Genomic DNA, 24,125 nt, shown 5'->3' with positions numbered 1-24,125 from the left:
CTTAATCGTTTTCCCTGATTCTGTTTTTCTTTTAAATTTGTTTGTTTTTTGAAATAAGTATTGAATTGTTTCATGAAATTAAGTTTTTGTGTTGTATCACCTCTTTGCTGTGTTTTTGTTAACCAGCCATTTCGTTAACAGGGGCCGTGAATATATAGGCGAGTGCAGTAGGTATATCGCATCCGATAGCCAAAAGAGGGCTATTGGGATTTGTTTATGCCCCCATGGAAAAATTAAAAACAGAAAGGAAAAGGAAAAAAAGGATGGTTCTACTCAGAAGAACCCTAAATCTGTCAGCTAAAATGTAAATAAATTTGATCAAAAACTGGGTGTTGATATTTTTCCTTCAGTTGTTGAAATATGAATCAGGCCTCCCTGATTCCGGCTAAATGAACCGTTAGGCTGATTTTACCTTGGCAAGATGTTCCGTGATTTGAGCATATCCGATGTCTGTGATCTGAACATTAAGCTTGGCAAGTAACCAGTTGTCTTCATCGGCTGGAGTATACACCGCTGAATCTATCAAAGAGGATATATTGATAACGTTAGGTAAGTCTACCAAGGCTTTTGCCTCGAGCTGGATTACGAGTTATAGAGGCACCATGATCGAGTAGTTAGGTATCAGGAATTCCTCCACCCATTGGTAATATCTTTTCTAATGCAGATATGGGTCTTATGGAATGAAGTTTGTCTCATCATTTCCCCAAACGTCTACTGTGGCTAACCTGGTGTGTGGTCCATTTGTATGGCAACAGGTACAAGTTCATTCTTTTTGCCTCTAACTGTCTTCGACGCAAAAAGTGCAATGGGGGAAAGAAAGTTCCACATCGTCCTCCTTTGATCTCTTTCTGTGAGGTCAGGAGCTCGACCCAAATCGTCACACAACTCATAACGAAGAGCGTAAATACGACCCTGCTTTATGGCCTAAAATACAACAAAAAAAGGGATTATGCCGTATGAGTTAAAACTTTCCTGGTCCCACTTGTCGTAATCAAAGACTTAGACAAATGAAGATGAAAACATTAATTTTAAAGACTGAGAGGGACTATTGGCGAAGAGATTTTCATACTCACTCACGACACAGACTTCTGTTAATTTAACAAATCAAGCGAACATACATCTTCCAAAGAATCACTAGTTCCCAAAGCCGCTCTGACGGCACCATCCCAGTCAAAGTCAGGGTTCATTGTTTCTTTCAATTGACTAAAATCCAGTCCTGGTATTTCTGGTTCTGGTTCTGAGAAAATAGGATATGTGATCATGTCAACGTAAGCTTGACTGAACGTCGAGAATTATAGCGAAATGGCACCCGCGGGCTTAGAGGGCCACGCCCAACCCGGATGCATTGCATGAGTAGTGGCCTTTCTCAGTAGTTTTTGTATTACAGAAAAGGAAAGCTTACCGTGTGCGTAATATTATTCGACTAAATATTTGCAATCGTGATAGAGAACCGGCTTTTCATACCCTCATCTGGTTTCTTCAAGTATCTATCGTCTGATACGGTGAATATATGAAGTTCATATATTTTGAACTGCGGTTATAGATACGTATGATGCACGATCCTCGCAGTAGAGAACGCTATTTATGCAATAGCGAGAATCAGACCTGAAAAAAAAAATTCAGGCCTGTACGGGATTCGAACCACTGACCTCTGCGATATTAGTACAGCGTTCTACCAATTGAGCTAACAAGCCAACTGGGAGCAGGCCGTTAAGTTGATTCGTAATAAACCCGTGATGATAAATCAGATACTGTGAATATATGAAGTTCATATAGTCTGATTTTCGCTATTGCATAAATAGCGTTCTCTACTGCGAGGATCGAGCATCATACGTATCTATCATCTGTTTACTACGTATTTTCGTTATTTCTTTTCGCGTTCGCGACAACGAGGCCATCGAAAAAAGGTCATCCTGCACGATGGAAAGCCACCGTATTATATGGCTGACTAGATCAAGAACATGGAGTGAGCGAAAGAAAGCTTTGGAATTTAGCAAGAAAACGATCAAGAAGTTTGCAGAAGCCTTGCTACACAGCATTTCGGAGGAAAAGCAAATATAAAGCTCCTCTCAGCCTCTTGGGGGATGGCCGGACGTGGAAACATTTACAATCGATCTCAAGCCTAATCCCATGTAAGTTTTTGAGTGACCTTCCACTCCCGGTTAGACAAATTCAGAGATACATTTCTTCTAAAGTTATTATATTTTGAAAAACTGTGGGTTTTTATCGAACGTGGAGCCCGACGAATTTATTCATAGATGGTGTAGCGCTTCTCCTTTTACGAATTCTTTCTTTGAGCCTGATGAATGACACGAATAAAAATTCAAGTATTCGAAGGTCTTCGTCTCTTTGTAATGCGTTTGGACGTGAAGGGTCGATTCCCTGTTAAACTTCTCGCTTTCATTCACTGTTCGGTCCTAGAATATAACTTCTGAGTCTGATATTTCAGCCGTGATCAGTGATTGCAACGTGCTACAATGTGCAGAATCAAGAGAATATAATCTCTTGACAGAATGTAGCTGTTTGCCCGTCCTACAAATTCTTTCTTTTTTGTCTTTGGTTCTTTTCCACAGACAGAAAACGTCGTCACTATACCTCTTCTAAATTCTTTGCCGTTTCCATTTGGTGTGTGAGGAAAAGTATCGAGTTCCCGGATAATAACAATAACAATGGTGCGCAAAGCACTCTGGTTGAGTGTGGTTCTTTGACGGTAAGTTAGGTCCCCTAAAGGGCTGAAGAAGTCTCTTACCCAGACCTTTCACGGCCAAGCAGTTACGGTTACACGATAAGATTAAGATTTGGATACGAGATCAGGGCTGTGCGTGGGTTTAAAGGTGTGAGTCTTAGACCATACTCTAAGACTCACACATTGAAACCCACGCACAGCCCTGTTCTCGTGTAAGTATACAACTTGACTATTTAGCCATGTTCAGTCCTTTTCTATAAGAACTCGTAGAAATACCACAACGTGTAATGCTAAGTGTTGCTGATGCAAAAACGTGAGCATGCATTTTTAATTAAAGTATGTTAAGTGTAGGATTATTTTAAAATTTTCATCAACAGATGAAATTGAAAAATCAATCAAAAGAAAAAAAACAATAAATGAATGAGTTAACGGAAAACAACACAGTGAAGTCAACTTTAAGAACACGAATCATCAGATTAAGTTTCATTGTACCTGCACAGTATCCCCATTTTCTCTTCCTTGTAAAACACCATGGCCAATGGCTATCTACAGTCGTACACTGACGGTAAACTCTACCACGATATGTAAAAGGGAAACGACAGCATTTCCCTCGAGTTGTCTTTGCGGCACATCCTAAATGGTACAAATAAAAAATCGTCTTCATCACTAACGTAGGACAGACCATCAGGTTTTATATACATACCCACACTACCTCGGTCTGGCAGTTACACAGCCTGAGACTATCAGTAGGCAGTTCGGTGTCTGTCCGTCCGTCCGTCAGTCACTCCATGCTCATGTGAGTTTGTATGATTCTCAGTCAGTTAGCTAGTCTACTGACCCATAATGCACCACAATGATCCCACTGTCAGCTGCCCTGGGCATAGGTTTGTCATGTCACTAGTCTGAAGTTCATATTTCACTAGTTAGCATTTCATCAGGCTCCCCTGAGAATTCGCCGGTATCCTTTTATACTCCTGAGCCGGCTTGTTCAAAGCTGGGTTAAGATAACCCAGGGTTAGTGTGAAATTTGATTTCAGATCTGAGAGCTTTAAAAGAAAACTCAGTTTAATTCCATACGTCCACAGTTTTATGTTTGAATGCTCTTAAAAGAATTGGGAAAATTGTCCCTCAACGGCTTGTGAACAGAGAAATGTAGAAACCGGGATTACAATTTAATCGGCCTTCGAATGACTGGACCCTGGGGAGAGGCACTTTGAGAGTAAAGTGTTTTAATCAAGGACAATACGCATTGACCTGGGCGGGTCTCGTTCCCAGACCTCTCGACCCAGAGTTCAGTGCACTATTCATTAGGCAACCGTGACTCTTTGCAAGGCACTTGGCTCGAGTACAGACTTGACCCTCAGTTAACAATAAGTTTTACCTTGCTGCCCTTTGATGATTACCCGTCTGATTATCAACGGGTTATTCCCTGCTAGACGCTGCTGAGTGAAAAATCTATCACTGATCCATTGGGTTTTGTTGTCTATAAATGCCTCGTGCCTTGAAGCTGGCCTCACATATTCCTGGAGGCAGAAAATATAAGTTCAATTAGTTTGCTTAGTTGGACCAAATGAGACCAGCGCAGAGCTAAGCTATGTAAAGGGAAAATCCAAGCGTATGGGAACGAATAGCTTGAACCTTTTTCTTCAGAGTTTGTTCTGTTTTGTGAGTGTGGAAAGTTTCTTTGTCGTAAAGAACTGCTAAAAAAAATTTGAGTAAGGAGAGCTTTGCCAGTGGCTGTGATGTCCGTTCGTGGAGGTCTCCTGCAGGTCTAAAAAAAAAAGCTTTACGTCGGTTCATGCGTCAATAGGAAAGAGAATGATATTTACCCCAAGTACTGGCTCCAGAACTGTCTGAAAAAATTCTGACATCTTGAGATAGTCCGACAATCCAGTTATTTCTTGTCCCGCGGTTGCGTTATTGTACCTCTCCAAAATCCCGTTGCTTGTCTGTGTCATTCCCACGTATGCTCTGGTGTAGTAGCTAATAAATGGGTCCTTTAGTGCGACAGCTCCCAGCTCAGAAATGGTCATGTTCAACAGCACAAAGCCGTATGGACTTGGTTTCATAGTATATGTTTCTTTGAGTTTGTCGAGAGCAGCATTTCTAATGGATTTACACTCAGGAGAGGCGTGTTGAGGAAGAGACACCTCACAATCGGCGGCTGAGGCATACCTTGAACAATAACAAAGAAAAAATCATTCAGAATGGATGGCAAGGACCATTCATTATTTCTCGCCTAAGCAAAGGGGGAGGTTTGGATTTTTTTTGGCGGGAGAGGTTAGATGTCTTAAGGGGGAACGGATGTGGGGGATCGATCGTCGCTTACAGTCGTAACAATCGTCGCTTCCCCTTCCCCTCCCCCCTTTTCTTTCCTCTCCCCCTTCCCCTCCCCTTCCCCTTCTCCTCCCCATCCCCTTCCTCTCCCCCTTCCCTCCCTCTCCCCCTTCCCCTTCTCCTTTCCCTTCCCCCTTCCCCTTCCTCTCGCCCGTCCACGTGATTAATGATGATCAGTCCGTTAACCTTGTAGACTGTTTTGGTTCTTTTTCACTTGAGGTAATTTACACTTATGTATGATCAAAGCTAATAGGGTGACTATTTTTTTTCTAAAGAAAAAAACTTCGATTCACCAAGAAAATAACCTGCAGAGCAGTCGTAGGTAGGGCGAGTGAGTGCTCTGTATTTTCTCAGCATAAAATGGCCGCCATCTTTGATTTTTATGGCAGCGGAAGGCTGAGAAGAGAAAGAAATTTGTACCAAGGGTGTGACAGATGGTCAAAAATAAGGAGAGGAGCTGGGGTGGGGGAGTGAATATTCGTCATTCCGCAGCCCCCTACCCCTACCGTCCACTCTGACTCCAAATTAAACATGGCATTCGGATAAATGATTACGAGCTTATAACGTTAACTCGCCATAATACCACGCCTGCACTGCAGGCTACAAAGAAAGAAAAGCACCTGCTTGAAACTACTATAGATGTCAACGGTGATTTTTTTTTTTGACCCACGTTGTAGTCAGGAATAACCCTGTTTCCAAGATGTATTTTTGACCTAGCTTGCCATAGCTCTTTTTGAATAAAAATTCTTTGTAACGTTACTGGTGTAAATGTGTTTTGTTGTTGTTGCTGTTTTTTTAACGCTCTCTAATGTAATAATGTAAGAAGTAGATTAAATAGCGTCAGTCAGTAATTTAAAGTATCCGACAAATAATTTATATTTCAAATAACGTAACGTAATTAGTAATATCATAAATAAGGCAACTTAACCAGTTGTATTGTTGGTAAATCAACACAATCAGTAGTAATATAACTAATGCATTGTAATATATAAGTAGTTCTGTAAGTATGCTGACGTAGTTAGTAGCATTGCTGCGGATAATGTATCGTAAATTGTATCTACAAGGTTGTCTGCTTTTCTAAATATTGCTTCAGTAGTTTGAATAAAAATGAAGTAATCTACAAAGAAAAAAAATTATGGTTGAAGTGCACTCTTGTTTGTGAGCTTGACGGCAGAATTCCAAGCCTCTCTCCCCTTCCTTCATCAAAGGAACGCTTTCTCACTTTTTTTCTCACTATCTCTAAACTTGAATACGAGCGCAGACTAACAGAAGGGTGTTGTTGATCTGTTTAAGCTCCATGTTTCACAATACTATGCTAACTATTTATGCGTCACTATTGTGCTGAAATAGCATCACTATATAATGATCCCCAACCAGTCTAGCAATTAACATAAAGATAAATGAAACAAATGAATAGACCATTATCGAGCGTGAAGAAAACAGACAAAAGAGGTTGCAGATCAAAAGGATGTTATTCCAGTATAATTTTTGGTTCTTCTGTTTTAGTATCATGCTCAGAATTCTCGTATGTCGGCATGATATTGATGCCATAATCTGGCTACAGTTTTGGTTCGATGATCAGTTTTGAAATAGTAATAGCGAACCATAAAAGACTTGATTTTAAACCATTTTGAGCCACTTTGGCCTAAATAGTTTTCGTGCGGTTTTTTTGGCGCGGAATACATGCATATGATACATAAATCAAGTTTATTGATGTGGAATGAAAGCGTCTTTTGAGCTAAAAGCTATTGTGCGTAAAATTGCACAACAGATAAGAGTAGCGTCAGTTATTTTCCATAGTTCAAAAGTGTGTAGGGAACTCATCCAAAAATGAAGACTTTTGTTTCAGAAAGCTTAGCTTTAATGGCAAGACAAATGTACGATCCATACGTAAACTATTAAAGGCGAATATGAATCCTGTTGGCCGCTGGAGCTTTAAGTTCATTTCCTCTAAGGTTTTCTTGATGGAGTGACAGCTGTAAAGCATCGATAATTTCTTTTACAGAACAAACTGATCCCGGCTCTCTTTATCAACCCAATTAAGCGATACTTATATGTGATGTAGATACATGCACGTTGTTTTTCGTGGCTCAGCCAAGATCAATATCGATCCAGCTATGATACAGAACTTGACTTATGCGAAGATAAATTAATAATATATATATATATATAGTAGCAAATGGACTACTCAAGTGACGCACATATGGATTTTAATACAGCCTGTTTCGTAGACCAACAAAAGTTGATCCACTCATCAGTTAAACTCCGTACACACTGAGGCATCGTGACGGTTAACTCTAACTCAGCAACGTGATCACATGGCATTGTTTAAAAAATTCAAATCTTGAAAACCGTGCGCGCGCCGATAATAGCGTTAAGAATACCTGAGAATATATTTTCGCCGATGTCTACAATTGGATATTATTTCACTTCGCTTGTTTAAAGAGGCTTCATGTGGATAAGACAAGATAAAAAATTTCTCAGTAAGGCATAAATTGCAACGTTTTGTGGCATTGGAATATGATCTAGCCCTAGCAATAATTTTCCATGAAATCGAATAGTCTTCCCTCTTCTCCTTTAGTTTCCACAGGTACTTGCTCAGCTCTGTGTCATTTTGCCGTCTCTCGTGGTTGAACGACATTTGGTGGTTGCGCCATCTAGTCTTAAAATCTGTCGCTGTGAGGCCAACGTACGTTTTAGTTTCTTCCTTGGTATCGACTGTGGCTTGGTAGACGACCTCGCTTTGCAAACATTCCCCTCCTAAAGGGCATTCGTTTTCGTTCCTGCAGTTGCACAATCTTTGGGGGCGGCTATCTTCGGACATTTTTGCGTTCCTGATTGTGGCTTTGTCATGCCCGTCTATGATCTGTTTCATATTTTTTTTTCCTATCACAGCTTGCGACTATACCAGAAATTCACATCGGACTTTACCGTGACGACGGCCTTGCAGTTATAAACCAAACACCCCAAAAAGTGGAGAGAATTAAGAAACAGATTTGCACGATATTTGCCCAAAACAACCTTAGAATTACCATCGAGGCAAACAAGAAAATCATCAACTTTCTCGACGTAACGCTTGACCTGATAACCGGCAGATTCGGACCCTATTCCAAACCAGCAACTACCCATCTATACATACACAGCAAGTCTAACCACCCACCTTGCATACTACGAAACATCCCCGAAGCAGTTAATAAAAGACTTTCTGAAATCTCTTCTGACGAAGACATGTTTAACAAAGCCGCACCTCCCTACCAAGACGCGTTACACAAGAGTGGCTACACATACAAGCTGCACTTCACTGAACCGGAACCGCACCGACCGCAATACCAAACCAAAAGGCAAAGAAACATAATTTGGTTTAACCCACCATTTAACAGAAACGTACAGACCAACATTGGCAGAGCGTTCATTAACCTTATTGACATGTGCTTTCCAGTCACCCACAAACTGAGGAAAATTTTCAATAGAAACACCATTAAACTGAGCTACTCATGCACACCAAATATGAAACAGATCATAGACGGGCATAACAAAGCCACAATCAGGAACGCAAAAATGTCCGAAGATAGCCGCCCCCAAAGATTGTGCAACTGCAGGAACGAAAACGAATGCCCTTTAGGAGGGGAATGTTTGCAAAGCGAGGTCGTCTACCAAGCCACAGTCGATACCAAGGAAGAAACTAAAACGTACGTTGGCCTCACAGCGACAGATTTTAAGACTAGATGGCGCAACCACCAAATGTCGTTCAACCACGAGAGACGGCGAAATGACACGGAGCTGAGCAAGTACCTGTGGAAACTAAAGGAGAAGAGGGAAGACTATTCGATTTCATGGAAAATTATTGCTAGGGCTAGATCATATTCCAATGCCACAAAACGTTGCAATTTATGCCTTACTGAGAAATTTTTTATCTTGTCTTATCCACATGAAGCCTCTTTAAACAAGCGAAGTGAAATAATATCCAATTGTAGACATCGGCGAAAATATATTCTCAGGTATTCTTAACGCTATTATCGGCGCGCGCACGTTTTTCAAGATTTGAATTTTTTAAACAATGCCATGTGATCACGTTGCTGAGTTAGAGTTAACCGTCACGATGCCTCAGTGTGTATGGAGTTTAACTGATGAGTGGATCAACTTTTGTTGGTCTACGAAACAGGCTGTATTAAAATCCATATGTGCGTCACTTGAGTAGTCCATTTGCTACTATATATATATATATATATATATATATTTACCTTTATTGTGCGCGCGTCACGTATGGTAGCTATCACGTTATTTCAAATCAGTGTAACGTTGTAGGTTCGCATTTGGCAATTTTATCCTACGAGTGTTACACAAGCTATGTAGTACGAAACTAAATAGTAATAAATGCCAAGTCAAGTCTTCTGTTGACCACTCCGTTCTCTATCATATATATATATATATATATATATATATATATATATATAACTAACTGCAGACAGTACTGTTTCGGCCTTCTGGGCCTCATCAGTGCAGTGCTAATGCTAGGATGGAGGAGAACCAATATGGTCACCCCAAACGATCCAACCTTTGTGGTATCGTCTAAGCCATGCCAGAGTGCTCAAACTAGAGTACACTAGCGAGCATGCGCAATTGCAGAGCAATGACTCATCCTAGTTAGAGTGCTCAATTTGGACATGAAAGCAAAGCCTTGTATGCCAAAGAGCTATATCTAACTGTATGTATGTATATATATATACAGAGAACTTCTTCAGTGATTTACCTGTTATGTATGTATGTATATATATATATATACATACATACCAGGTAAATCACTGAAGAAGTTCTCTGACCGAAACGTTCTTATCAAAATATTTTATATTTTTTACGTCAGAAGTTGTCCATCCTCGCATTTTTTTTAACTTTCTACATTCGTGTTTGCTGTGAGGTTTGGACGACGAATCTTTATTGATCCTCCTGGCGCGGTGCTCCTTTGTTGGCCTGAGTTCTACTAACGACTTCTATATATATAGATATCGAAGGTAGACAGATTAGACTTTCCTTTGTCATAACATACTAAAGCACTCATTCCATTGCATCATTATGCTCGGCTGCTCCACACCTTACAATTACTTTGTGTGTTAGGGAAAGCGACGCACTGAATTTAAATTTGCTCAAGCATTCATATGTATCGAAGCGATGCTGTCTAGTTTTTTCTTGATAAGTAAACGAAAGTTAAAGCTTACCGCGAAACTGTTGATAGGCCTCCGAACAAGGAGACGAACGCAACGAAAAGCTTCATTTCAACCCAGCCCAGAGAAGGTTAACTGTCGCAGACTGTTTGATGCTCTGTGAACAGTCAAGTACAATTTCTACGGAGTATTGGCATTGTTCATGTATAACTGAAAGTGAAAGGCGCCAACTAATTAAAATAATAACGATGGCATAGGCTTTATATCCGACCCACTTAAACGCATGAAGGTCACGTTTTGTTTTTCGTTTTTCTTGGTCTCTTGGAGTTAGATTTAGGGAATGTACGTCTGGCCTTAGTGCCGTTAGCTCGTTATTAAACATTGGGTAGCAAGGTAAACTACGTGGAGGTGATATTTAATTTCGTGAGCTTCAATGCGTGCATGTCAAATGCCTGTTTTGTCAATTTTTTTCTTCGGTTTGGGTCCAATGCTTTTTTTTTGTTTGTTTGTGTTCTGTTTTGCAAATTAAAACTTTCCAGATCAGTGAATACACCCCAATTTTCTCTCACAAAAAACTTCGCGTGAGAGATACCTATCATTGTTGGCTGTTCCGAAAACGTGGAGTGCGGAGTGCGGAGTCTAAAAAAAAATAAAAATAATAAAAAATATGATGAAACAATTAAAAGAATAATAATAAAAAAATAAATACACTAGAAATAGAAATTTAAGAAATAAAAATAATAGTTATTAAAAAATTCACGCCGCCTGAAATAGACTGTTCATATGGTATATTAAACTCAAGATTTTCAAACTCAACTTGTTCTCTTCTGCGATCGCACCGGCTCTTTTGAGCAACAACTAAACCCAGTTCCAGAATTAGCTAATGAAACCAATCAAATCAACTTCCATCGAGTGGAATTTTGATGCAAAGTGAGAAAAATATTGGTTTGCGAGTCTTCAGTAAGGTCAGGAGGTTGAGGAGGTCTATGTACGCTAGCACGTAACTAGTACAGATCTAAGAAAAGCGACTTGTATGTTTTTCCGGACACGTTCTTAAATTTCTGTCGCCTTTTTCCCTTCATGACCAATATCAAGGACGCTTACTTTGCAGATGAGCATTCAATATCTCTCTTTAACACTCGAAATGCAGTCAAATGGAAAACTAACTTTGCATCTCGAATTGCGCAGTCATGTGCAAATAACTTCAACTTGTAGGATGAGGACGTGATTTTAAAATGCATATATCCCACTCAATTATCTACCAAACAGAATGAATATGACAATGCTTTCGAGTAGATATTGTCTATTTGTGCCAACAATTAGTATAGAATTTTCGGCTTATCTTTGTTATGAATTTGAATAGTTAAAGACATACAAACTCAAACACCTATATAAAGAACGCCACACGAGCCTGAAAACACTATTAAGTAAACGTCTCGAAGCAATCTGCTGATACCGTACATATAGAAGACCTCTCTTTTTTGAAACGCAGAAATGAATTTTTTGACTTTTCTGGTCACATTAATTGGAGGCATTGTTACAGCATCGAGGTACGGAAATATCTTACTCTTTGCCGTATTTTGATGATAGTGTTTAATGTTGTGCGCAGCACCTAATGCAGATTAGGAATTAAACTAACGCGGTCATTGTAATTTTCAAAGGAATCCCATCCGCTATGTCATGAGGGCTTATCAGATCTGTTGTTATGTTGAATTAGTTTTTTTGGGTGGTTTAATTTGTCCTTTCTGTTCTTGCTTTCCAATAAGTTTATCATTACAAAAGAGTTATATTATTTAAGGCTGTCATAAGCTATGAAAGTGAAATTTTATGGCTTCAAGCTATTTCGAACTGGTTACTGAATAAACAGATTCTAACAACACTCGAAATGACACGCTCTAGTGTTTTTCTACAAGCTGGTGGGCGAACATTAGGCGTCATTCAGAGTAAACGTTTTTGTGCAAACATTTTCAATGTAGTTTACAGCAACGCAGAAAGTTTGAAGTGATTATGAAAAGTGTTGAATGCAATGCAATTCTGGTCTTTTTTTCTATGTTCATTGTCAAGTCAAAGGACGTGGGTTACTTAATCTATTGAAATCTTCAAAAGGCGGAATATTTGACAGCGTCGAAGCGAATCGGAAAGTTAGTACTTACAATGGCAGTGGTCGAGGCATCTAACGTTAAACTTCAGCCTAAAGATGATAAATTTCCATTTATTGCCCACATTTGAGTGGTGCAGTCGTTTGTTTACACGCGGCCTTCTCTCAGGGTGCGGCAAGTTGCTGACCTCTCACAGGGCGGTTGATAAAATACTCGAATGATTAAATGCTAAGCAGGAAAAACCCACAACAGGATTAACTAAAATACTAGAGAAATTCAATAGTTGTTGTTCACGCTCGTGAATTTTCCAGTTCATTGCTTTCGTTTTGAAGGGAAAAGGGCGTCTTTTGAATTGAACTTTTAAGAGCAGTTTTCAAATGATCAGACAGAACCTCATAGAGGCGACTGCCTTTAACGCAAAACAAAATAAGTAATCATATTTATGTCTAAATTTTCCAAAACGATTAAAAAGAAACATTTCTTGTTTTCAGTATAACGGAACTTTACTTTTAAGAGTCATAAGCCAGAATTTGAAAATGATAGCTTCAACTAACCCCTAGATACCATACTATCACCATTTGACTGGAGATCTGGTGTACTGTCTATCCACCAAAGGAATTTTGTTTTCATTACTTTTCTCAGTTTTCTTTCAAAGATCATTTATTTGACGTCTTTAATTAAGTTACATTTAGCGTAATGGCTTTTTAACCATACGTGCTGCAACGCTGTAGTTGATATTGTGCATCTGAACAGGTGAAATAGCTTGAGAGCTTTACGAGGTCAAAAAGGCGTACAATTCGACGCGCTGTCAATATCACTTGCGATATAAAGATAAGATTACATGAGATAAGAGAGAAAATTGGTCATTGAACTGAGGTGTTCGACTCAATAACGAAATGAAATGATCGAGTCGCTGCATAATTTCACGCACGATAAGTGTAAGACCCCGCCTTGCCAGGTCATGTTTGTAGAGCACAGGACTACCGTGGGTGAGGGGGAGGTGGGTTTAAGCCCCAGAACCCACCGACACTCAGGGCCGCCTTTTTTATGCATCATCTCTGTACTGGTTAGCAAGGGAAGTTAAAGAACCACGCACTTCTCGTAAACAGTAGGAAACGTAGCTACCAGTGTTGTTGTCTGGCTTTGTTATTGTTTAAACAAACTCCCATGAAACCAACTTTAAAGGTGGACTTGGCCAGCAGATCTAAACTTCGCAAATAATAAGTAAAAAACATTGGTCTCAAAAAGCTCCATGGACATCATGTGACAGAAAAAGTCTTAACATTGCAGACCTGTCACAGGGCGCTTGATAAAATTTTGAATCATTAAATGCTAAGGAGAAGAAACCTACAACAGGATTAAGTAAAATACTAGAGACAGTTAATAGTTATTGTTCGCGCTCGTGAATTTTCCAGTTCATTGCTCTCTTCTTAAAGGGAAATGGGCGTCTTTTAAATGGAACTTTTAAGAGCAGTTTTCAAATGATCAGACAGAACCTCAGAGAAGCGACTGTCTTTAAAGTAACGGAAAACAAAATAATTAATCTTATTATCCAACTACACCTCGTAGAGTACAAATAACGCCATAGACGAGTACAAATATCATGCGGTATTTGTACTCTAGAATATCGGTTAAACAGGTTTTCTCGCATCGCACAAGCGTAGAATTGAATTGTAGTTACGAAAAAAAAAATGGCGGACAATTTGAATCATATTTCCGACGACGAAGAGTCAGAATGGCTGGCAAATATACATCCAAGTTTATGAGATGAATCGAACGAAGAAAAACAGCTAGACGACCTGGAAATTTCTTCATTTATTGAAGAAAATAGAAATAGCAACACGACAAAGCGGCAATTCCGTTCCGCTTCGCATACTTCTGTCACGCACTCCCCGTAAATAAATATCCGTAAAATTCGCCCGCACTGAAATAACAGTTTGGCGTGTTGGATAATAATAACTTGTTAGCCGTCTTGTTGTGTAGTATCGCTGAGTATTTTTACTCGTTATTTGTATTTTGACGAGCCCTATGGGCTCGTCAAAATACGGCACAACTCGTAAAATACTCAGCGATACTACACAACAAAACGTCTAATAAGATATATATATATATATTTATGTCTAAATTTTCTGGCTTTGTTATTGTTTAAACAAGCTCCCATCAAACCAACTTTAAAGCCGCACTTGGCCAGCAGATCTAAACTTCGCTCCATGGACATCTGTGTGACGGAAAAAGTCTTTATATTGTTATAGTTATAATAACAGTCATAATAAAAGTAATAATAATTATCATTATTACCAAAATCATTATTATCAATTTTTAATTTAAGAATTGTAGACCAGCTTGGGACATGCCTTCACTACAGTAACGGTTTGACCGGCTTAGCTGTGATTAGGGAGTTTAAGCAAATCACTACGGCTGGCGCTGCTAAGGCTATCGTGGTTGACGAGGCTTGGGGAGGGTACGTCGCCGTAGCCCGCCAAAATTCAACTTAAGCAACGCGAACTACAAACCTAGTACGGCTGAGAAGTTTAAAATCAATAAATTAAGCGTCTTCGCGGTAGGTTTTGTACGTCTAAAAAATCAAAATGACTTCGTTCAAAGGGACGAGGGATTCCAACGTTTGGAAAAAAAAATTGTAAACGATCCTGTGCACAGTGAATAAGTGAATTAAAATATTTAAGCTTACGTGTCGTAAAATTGCCACTGAGTTTGGAGCTTATAAACACCAAAGCAAAGTTTCTACACGGTCCCTCATAACCCTCGTCATTCCTCGGCTTCAGCTATTTGAATTTCAAGTAGTCTTTGAGGTTTGAAAAGGAAAAGTTAGACTTTCTACTTACGCATTTCTCCTTGCGTTCGCTGCGTTCTCCATGTGCACACTGCCTCGATCCTTCGACAAACCCGGTTGCAAAAATAAAGGCAGATTCACTCGGTAAGGGACAGCAAGCTTGATAAATATTCCCAACAAACTATTTTTAAAGATGTTAAGTGTATTTCAATAGTTAAATTGCTCAGGAGAATGTATAAAGCGAAGAAAGAAGCGAGATAACTTCACGTACCACAGACTACGCCGAAACCTTCCCACTCGCGTAGAAGGATTTCCCGCTACGACTGGATGGGAACCACTGACATGCGCAATGACTCGTTTCTGGACAATTTTACTTCCGGTAGCCGTAGCAGCGCCAGCCGTAGTGATTTGCTTAAACTCCCTATTGACTAGCCCGCTGACAACGTGAGCCTCCGAATTTGAAACTTTGTTAGACACGGGCGCTGGGACTAAGCTCTTGACTCTTCTGTTGTGTCTCTGCAAATGAAATTATCTTGCGCAAAAGGAAAAGGCCTGAGATATTTATGCATTAGCACACGGTGACCATCGAAATCATACCAGATTTTGTCGATTGATTATTTTATTCTTAAACTGTAGACATGCATCAGCAACGCGTTGTGAAGTCTCCCTTCCTCAGCATGTCAGCTCCCCTGCCTGTATGTTACTGAGGAGAGCTTCTCTTGCCAAGAACCAGGAGACCTACACATACAAATATGACCCAGCTGTTCACGGGTTCGCACTGTTGAATATGACGGCACAGGAACTGGGAGCGGTTGCTCTGAAGGATCCTTTCATGGCATATTACACCACGGCATATGTGCTAATGACACGAGCCAGTAACTCTCTTCGCGAAGTGTATGAAAACTTGACCGCTGAACAAGGCGAAATTAACCACATGTCGGAATACCTGGCTCTATCAGAGTTTTTCCAGACGGGCCTGGAACCAATAATTGGGGTAAACTCAGAAATTTTACTGTTACTCCTTTCCAACCTATCATTGATGATTTAAGAAAGCCCTTGAATTTGACCATGTAAATTACAGTTACCATAACCAGAGTATAAACGAAAGAAATTCCCCTATGTTGTGATTAAGCCTGAACTCTAGCTTACTTATCCTGTATTTCATCGAAATTTAAATGAGGTAATTTTGGTTTTATCGACTGAGTTGATAATGTAAATTGGCCACCGTAAAGAGTTTCAAAGCTGACGTTTCGAGCGTTAGCCCTTCGTCAGAGCGAATGACGAAGGGCTTACCTTGTTACTTCCGCTGACGCACCACCACAGTTTCTTCAGAAACTTACCCTCTTAAAAATTTGAATGAGCCTAATTCATTGTAAATCTCTCTGTACCCCCATCCCCTTTCCTTTACTTCCCTTCCCTCAAAGAAGGATTTAAGTTGAGTTTAGACTCAACCAGTAAATTTGACAGAAGGTATCCGAAGGTGAAGATGTATAATATAATAATAATAATAATAATATTATTATTATTACTACTACTACTACTACTACTACTAATAATAATAATAATAATAATAATTATAATTACTCCATGGCTCACAGGTTACGGTTTTCGCCCTGTGCTGCTTGATTAGAATGTAGCATTCAGTTGATATCTCTGCGGTTATAATAATATAGTCTTAATTAATGTCAGTTCAAAGGATGAAAACACATACCCTATGTTAAAATATATTGAACTAAACTAAACCGTACTTAAAAATTAACCTATTACAAACGTGGATTTGAAGCGTTGGCTATTAACTTTGGAGCGAAAGCGCCCTTTCCTACCTAGGTTATATGCGGTATTTTTCTCTTCAGGAATGATGTGTTAAGTGCGAGCCCAGTGAGATCGCCTTATCTAACATTTTTCTGAATGCGCTTACTGTTCCCTTTAACACTGGTTGGCAGACGACATCTCAGTCATCCAAACTCAACTTTGCGACGTGTAACTTTACTGATTATGTTTTCAGGAGTATGTGAGGCTTCCGTCCAGACACGAGGCTTTTATCAACGACAAAACAGAATGGATAAGTGACAAATTTTTCACTCAGCAGCGTTTTGCCGGTCCTAACCCCATGTCACTCAAAAGAGTCACCATTCACAGGAAGGGTAAGCTAGTTTGTATGTTGCTCTATACTACGACGAGAATATTTGCACTGGGGGATGAAGAGTGGAGTGGAAAATTGAAGAAGCGGGCTTGGGATTTCAAAATTGGATCTTCCCAAGGATGCTGGATCTAGACTTGACTGACGCTAGAAATGCTGCGAATAGACGTTATTATAAAAGCGTTTTTCTTCTATAAGCAAAGGCGCGTATTGTGAAAGTCATGTTAAGCCAGAGTCGAATTTTTCCGCAAAGAAGTGAACTTTTTGTAGTGAACACTTGTTGCTGTCACGGTAGTTCTTTGCTGGTCATACCAATCGCCAATTTTTATAACTTTTCAACAGGATCAGCAGTTGGACTGGATTGGAACGAATTGAAAGAAACGCTGAATCCTGAATTTGACTGGAATAGTGCTGTGAAAAAGGCTACGAAGTCAAGATATTCGTTGAATAAAGTAAGCTTTCAAGATGCATTTCGAAAACCTTTTGTTAAGTTTCCAAGATAAAAGGCATTTTTCCACGCCCACGACAAAAGAATAACACCTTTCTTTGTTCGAAGCCCAGCTGCAAATATAATTTTTTTCTGATCGTACCAGATTTTCACTTAGCTCAGCCACAAGTCCTCTGCAGCTAAGTGATAGAACATCAGAACGCATGTTTTAAATTCCTCATGGGAGACTCAAACTATGTCCTCGTGGCAAATGAATAAGAAGGTCTCTTTCTCAAGGCAAGACCTTCTTATGCTAAACACATTTATGGCATTTCCCTCTGCTTTTGTTCCAAATCTTTGAATGGAGCAGCCTCGAGATTTCACTTCCACAACGATTGCGGAAAGAGAATAACATATGTGCCAAGAAATGCCAAGTTTGGTGAAATATTTCTTAGACTATATTTCTAACATTTTGTTATGAAACAATCTTACCTTACTCCGCAGAATTTTTCACTTCCCGATTTTCTTGCTCCACAGTTGCTAAATTTAAAATGAAATATATCTAGATTTTCAGTCAGAAAATTATCGTACAGCTTTATCTGCAAACGATAAAAGCAGTTGATTCAATTGAAATGCGACCTTGTATTTCAGGCCATAGCACTTGGTCGCATCTACGCTCTTCGTTATGAGCTATGTGATGACATGCCTCGTTCACCGGACCTTACAGACCGTAATCCAGAAAGGAAGATGTGGAACTTTCTATCTCCTATCGCCTTGTTCGTATCGAAGAAGGTGGGTTGGAGAAAAAATGAACTTGTTCCTGTGGCCATACAAATGGACTATACACCAGGTAAGTTGAAATTACATACACTTAGACCTTATTCTGGTGTAGTAGTTTTTACCAATATTTTTTGACAACGAATATTTGATTGATTATCTAAACCTATTAATTGATTTACTTTCTTTTTACGCCCTGTCGATTTTCGTAAAGTAAAACCAAAAACGGCAGCAGTTTCATCGTTTAATGTTCAGGAAGGCAAAATTCTTTCTAAATAAAGCCTAACCATTTTAAACTGAGACAATCATCCAAATTAGTACATTCGGAGAACATAAAACAAGATTCGAATATTAATCATTCATACACTCTGTAAAACGTTCCCTCCTCCAGACTCAGAAGTTTACACTCCAGAGAGTGGGGACAACTGGATGATTGCAAAACTGAATGTTCAGATTACTGATCTGGGATATTCACAAATCGTTGAGCACCTTGCCAAGGTATGACATTACTTTATGCTTAGAAGTAAGTTTCTTTTATCTTTTGATAGATTTATTAAGTAATCATCATAATATCCGCCTGTAATTCATTACGTTTTATGCACCCAATTGCATTGCTCTTCTGACGGAAATAGAAATGAGCGGGAACTAAATACAGAGACTAAAGAAACCTCCCGGTTAGCTCAATGGACAGAGCGCTGGACTGTTGTACGGGAGGTCGAGGGTTCGAGCCCCGGCCGGACCAACACTCAGGGTCTTAAAATAATTGAGAAGAATTTGCTACCTTTCTATAACATCAAGAAATGGTTAGATATTCTAGTCTTCTCGGATAGGGACGAATAAATGGAGGTCCCGTCTCATGCAGGGTTGGGGTAGGAGACGTTTATTTCCCACACACGAGATTACTGTGTGATGGATGTCCTCCCCTGGGGTGGGATTGTGATATAGGGCGCACTTAATTTGGAGCCTCGCTCTGTTGTGCGACCCTCACCACACTCTGGTGAAAGTGATTAAATGAAAATAAATAAATAAACCTGGCATTGTAAATCGAAAGAACGAGAAGCAAGGATATCATCGAGAGGGCAAAATATTTACTGTAGAGGCTCTTACACTTTAATGAGCGGGAAAAAATCTTCAACAGAAAATATTAACTATTTCTTTCTACATTACTGATTTTCAGGTGCACTTTTTCATAGAGCCATTCTGTATCTCCTTAAAAAGGACCCTACCACCCACTCATCCGCTGAACCAAATGCTTAAGTATCACTGTCGTGAAGTGATTGTCCCCAATACGTTCGGAGCCCCATCGTTGATTGACGAGTTTAAATTTATGGATCTTCTCTTTGCTTACGGAAACGACGGAGCTAACAGACTTCTCCGTGATGCCCATGAATTTTTGACCTGGAAAGTCACAGATTTCAGAAGTAACATTAAGGTAAAGGCCTCGCTACTCACTGTTATCCCAATTGCGAAAAAAAATCAGATAATTCTTCTTTTTCTCTCTGTTCGTCGGTCTGTATTTCTGGCTGTTTATCTGTCTGTCTGTTCATCTCTTTATCTATGTACCTACTTGTCTGAATGTTTGTCTATTTGTCCATCTGGCTATGATCTGTCTGTCCGACGACCATCTTGTCGGTCTGTCTGAACGCGTCTTTTTAAGTACACTATATCGATGCTTACTTTTGAGTCTTTCTTGCCTGGAATGGCTTATGGATTTTGTCTTTTCTCGTCATTTACAAGAAACGAGGACTTGCAAACCGATACCTCCTACCTTACTTTCCTTATCGTGACGATGGTTTGAAAATCCTAGTTGTCATCGAACGGATGGTGAAACGCTACGTAGACTTGTAAGTGAAATCATTAAATTTTCTCTAAGACATTTAAAGGTGACTAAAGATTTAACTAGAATCTGTGTTTTTCAGCTGTATTTGATAATTGAGCTCAAAACTTAACATCTTTTTAAGGTGGCTGGTACCAGTTTTCATCTTTTTGATGGTTTGTAACTTTGAAAGAACACAACAAAAAGACTGACCATGGCCAGTTGAACACTTCTACAGGGTTGAATTATATAATCATTGGCTATCCAAAAATAAGTGTCATTTGGTCACTAGCAGTTTTCATGGCAACGCTTTCAAAGGATTATTTTTAGTGATTGCTTTCAGCACTTGAAAAGGAATTTGCTCAAAGATTTAAAAAAAAAACTACGGAGTGGAATTTCAGAAAATCTAGAAAAAGGCAATTTTCACGCATCGCAAATGTCCTTCAGTAGAATTTTCTATTTTTTTTCTGACGATTCCTTTCAACGCTATTATCATATTGGAACTATAAAAAGAAAGGGTCACCGGACTTGTTTTCATGCAATAGCTTTCGTGAGTTTAGCAATTCCCACGCGCGTTGTCGCGCATTTAAAAATCTGGATTTTGTAGGATCGACATTTGCTCATGATCTGTTATAGCTACCGGTGACTATCGCGTGTGTTCGCGCGAACACCTTACAGACGTTTACTGCTTAGAAAATAGCATTCAACAGCCGTGAAAGACAGCCTCCCGGGCTCATCTTAAAGGACCTACTCACAACTTCTGGCTATGTTATATTATTTTCCTTGAAGTTTCCGTCTTCTTCTACTTCAGGCAGATTTTACCTCACTTGAGTTCTCCTTTTTTTGCCGTCGCAAGATATCGTATCGGTTGGATGTTTCGTTTAGATGTGAAGTAACCTTTATGTCTCAAGTCCGAGAATCGTCTTCTTTATCTTCATTTCTGTCTCCTGCATACGCAGTGACCGTTCAACACATCAAATACACGGTGTTAGGTGAACTTCTTACAAAAGTAGAAAAAAGCCTCGCGCCGCCATCTTTGTTTTGAATTTTCGTATTTTAATCTCGCGCTTCTTTCGCACTCTTCTCTCGCGCGTGACGCAGGAGTGACCTGTTCCCGGCGCGAGAAAACTAGTACTAGCCACCTTTATTCAAGTTTACTCGTATGACTGATGCTTTCGCTTTTTCCTAATCTTAGTAGTTTGCCATGCTGCTTGTTACTTATAGCTGTAGGACATGGCCTAACTAACAAATCAGTTCTCTGTAACTGCGTCGTTGGAACTATCGGGGAACTAGAAGCTCAACTCTTTTTCTTGTCGTGAATGATTTTGGTGATACTATGTCATTTCTTTAGGTATTACAGAGATGACGAAGACGTGGTCAGAGATGAAGAACTTCAAGCTTACGTCAATGAAGTATCAGCAGAAGGAACGGGACCCAATGGAGGAATTGGACGGGTAAATACCGTTATTAAAAACTGGATCATTAGATAATGCAATTCAAGACTTTTTATTGGCTTAGCCGTTATGGTTTATGAGCCAATATACCATAATCTAATATCTGTACATTGTAACATCCGCTTTCTTCTTATCAATAAAGTCGAGAAGATTTGTCTAATATCTTAGGAGCATTTTTTTGTTAATAAAACAATTATTCCATTCGCGCTTGTTGGATATGAGATGATTATAGCCAACTCGGCGCTACACGCCTTGTTGGCTATCTATCATCTCATATCCAACGCGCGCTTGTGGAATAATTGTTAAATATAGACATTGACGAACTTTTCAGTAGAGGTGATACTAAAACATCTTGCCTATTAAGCAACTGTAACTGCACTTAGGCTGCCCTGAATTCTGCTACTTAGCGTTTCCGTTCCACACCTGACTTTACTGTGCATTACTGAATATGTCTGCTGTATTTTGGAAACATTATTCATAATCAGTATTTGTTTCATTCCTCAGATTCAAGGTTTACCATCCACTATTAGATCAAAACAAGAGCTCTGCGAGATTGTGAGTCGCATTATCTCACACTTGACGATTGCACATGCGGCTGTCAACTACCAGCTGTCAGATTACGCTACGTTCGTTCCCAATCTGCCAACAAAACTCTATAACGATAGCAGAGTCGCCGATGGAGAATTCTCGGTCTACCGCTTGCCAAACAGAGCTACCTCAGCAGTAAGTTTTTGCCCAAGCTTTACTTAGAGTTGAGAGGAAAGGGTATTTGAGACATTAATGGTAAGGAAATTCAGCGCTGGTTAAGTAATAATGTCAGTTCAGAAAATTTGATTTGTTTCTGGATCCTTGCATTGATGCTGTATCCCCAGATGTCAGTCAGAATCGTAACGGGGATTGAATTGACAAAATGGGGTCTGCCACAGCGGACTGAATGTTGCGGGGACTTGTGGTGCAACTCATAGCGGCTCAGGAAGCGATATGGTAATGAGGATGACGACAATGCAATAGTAGATCTGCTTATTACTTGCTCTACGGTTTTGAAATAAAGAATAGACTGAGTCGATTGAATTCGGTCGGGAACGACAATTTGGTCGTATTAAAGAGGGTCGTTATTCAGTGATCGAAGTCCTTGTCTTAATTTCAAGTGCGAATAAGAACATGTCTTAGCCTAAATTTTTAAAATGAAAATCCAGTAAATTCCAATGATCAGGATCTTCAACAAAGCCACTTTTCCCCTTCTCTGCAATTTTTCGGACTCGATTAGTTTGTTAAGTGTTGATATGAGACAATTTTAGGAACAATCATGCTTCACTAAATTATTTTATAACATAACCAAAGTAAAGCGCGCGCTCTGATTGGTCGATTTAGCGTCCCCCATTTGCCCATGGGTGTACGCTGCTGACGTGAGCAAATGCAAAGACTATTTTTCCGCGCGCGCTTGTTTTTTCTGGTCACGTAAGATTTATTAACTAAGAGGGAACTCGTTAGCTACAATGTAACAATGTTATGTTATAAAACAAATGGTAAACACCACAGCGTACACTATTGAGTTATGGATGCAATTGGGAGGTTTGTTAAGCACTCAAGAAGCTAGAGTCGCTCTCGGCTATCGCCTCGCGCGACTCTTACGCTTCTTTCGTGCTTAGCAACCTCCCGCGTGCATCCATAACTCAATAGTGTACGTTGTGGTGTTTACCATTTGTTAATTTCGCTCACGATTTTTTTTATCATGACAACAGTTCTTTAAGCAGACTTACAAGTAATTATATGATGCTGAATGACCTGTTTTTTGCGTTTTAATTCATAGATTGAGGCCAGCTTTGTTAATTCATTGGGAACATTCCGCTTCGATTCCTTATTTGACTACGGCAATGAACTTGAAGACCCCAAAGCGACCAAGGTCGTTAATGACTTCTATTGTTTCTTGATGAGAGTTCTCCAACCAAAAATGCAGCTTATCAATCGGAAGCGAGAGAAATATGGCTATCTAACCTATCCGTATTTCATCCCAAGGTGGCTACCGAATGGTATTCAAAGCTAAGACACTTGCTAACTGTCTGTATGCATGCATGTTTAGAAGCGATCCACATGTAGCTTTTAGGGTCCATTCTCGTCTCTAGAGCCCGCAACCGTTTAGGTACGTAAACGCATTGATCAATCTTTGCTAGGGCCGTACATGGATACTATGGGCTAAAAGACCGCAGGCTTTAAGGACGAGAATGCGTAGAGTTGCGCTACTGAACTGTGTTTTAGTCAATCGTGAAAAATGAAAATGAAATGTGTGGTCATTGTGTGGTGTGGAATGTTAGTGGGAGCAACTCATCCACTCGGATGGGAATCATGAATGATCAATATACTTTTATGTCAAACTATTAGTTTCATTTAGAGCTTTCTCGTGTAACCTTTACGAAATAAATTCCATCATTTCGTGTGCAA

At 39.6% G+C, this 24,125-nt stretch overlaps 2 protein-coding genes across 4 annotated transcripts in view; one reads left to right on the top strand and one right to left on the bottom strand.

The window, feature by feature from the left end:
* LOC148721533 (allene oxide synthase-lipoxygenase protein-like) overlaps positions 1-12,438 on the bottom strand; it is a 16,618-nt gene extending 4,180 nt beyond the window's left edge. The window contains exons 1-7 of one of the 2 annotated variants that reach the window (XM_088734581.1): positions 12,336-12,438; positions 4,516-4,861; positions 4,068-4,209; positions 3,179-3,319; positions 1,119-1,237; positions 726-924; positions 413-519 (exon numbers count right to left, since the gene is read on the bottom strand). In XM_088734581.1, coding sequence (XP_088590707.1) covers positions 413-519; positions 726-924; positions 1,119-1,237; positions 3,179-3,319; positions 4,068-4,209; positions 4,516-4,861; positions 12,336-12,355 — 1,074 coding nt within the window. In that variant the 5' untranslated portion in view covers positions 12,356-12,438. Of the gene's footprint in view, positions 1-412; positions 520-725; positions 925-1,118; positions 1,238-3,178; positions 3,320-4,067; positions 4,210-4,515; positions 4,862-10,236; positions 10,435-12,335 lie in introns of those variants that run through there. The other variant, XM_088734580.1, reaches the window with a different exon arrangement.
* Positions 11,573-24,125, top strand: LOC148721532 (polyunsaturated fatty acid 5-lipoxygenase-like). Of its 2 annotated transcripts, XM_088734583.1 has the most exons (11): positions 11,573-11,732; positions 15,709-16,066; positions 17,078-17,216; positions 17,555-17,664; positions 18,291-18,489; positions 18,808-18,914; positions 19,594-19,848; positions 20,154-20,260; positions 21,584-21,686; positions 22,191-22,409; positions 23,497-24,125. In XM_088734583.1, the coding sequence occupies exons 1-11, from the start codon at positions 11,677-11,679 to the stop codon at positions 23,728-23,730; spliced, it is 1,887 nt and encodes a 628-aa protein (XP_088590709.1). In that variant the 5' UTR covers positions 11,573-11,676; the 3' UTR covers positions 23,731-24,125. The 2 variants fall into 2 exon arrangements, with proteins under 2 accessions (XP_088590709.1, XP_088590710.1); XM_088734584.1 differs by lacking the exon at positions 15,709-16,066 and having other exon boundaries at positions 11,588-11,732.

Source organism: Stylophora pistillata, chromosome 10 (genome assembly GCF_964205215.1).
Source record: "Stylophora pistillata chromosome 10, jaStyPist1.2, whole genome shotgun sequence".
Classification (NCBI taxonomy): domain Eukaryota; kingdom Metazoa; phylum Cnidaria; class Anthozoa; order Scleractinia; family Pocilloporidae; genus Stylophora; species Stylophora pistillata.
This window is presented reverse-complemented; position numbering and strand designations above follow the sequence as displayed.

Coding starts and splice junctions, on each gene's coding strand:
- LOC148721532 (XM_088734583.1), top strand. CDS start 11,677: ATGAATTTTTTGACTTTTCTGGTCACATTAATTGGAGGCATTGTTACA. Junction 11,733..15,708: donor GGCATTGTTACAGCATCGAG/GTACGGAAATAT, acceptor CTTAAACTGTAG/ACATGCATCAGCAACGCGTT. Junction 18,490..18,807: donor ACAAATGGACTATACACCAG/GTAAGTTGAAAT, acceptor TCCCTCCTCCAG/ACTCAGAAGTTTACACTCCA.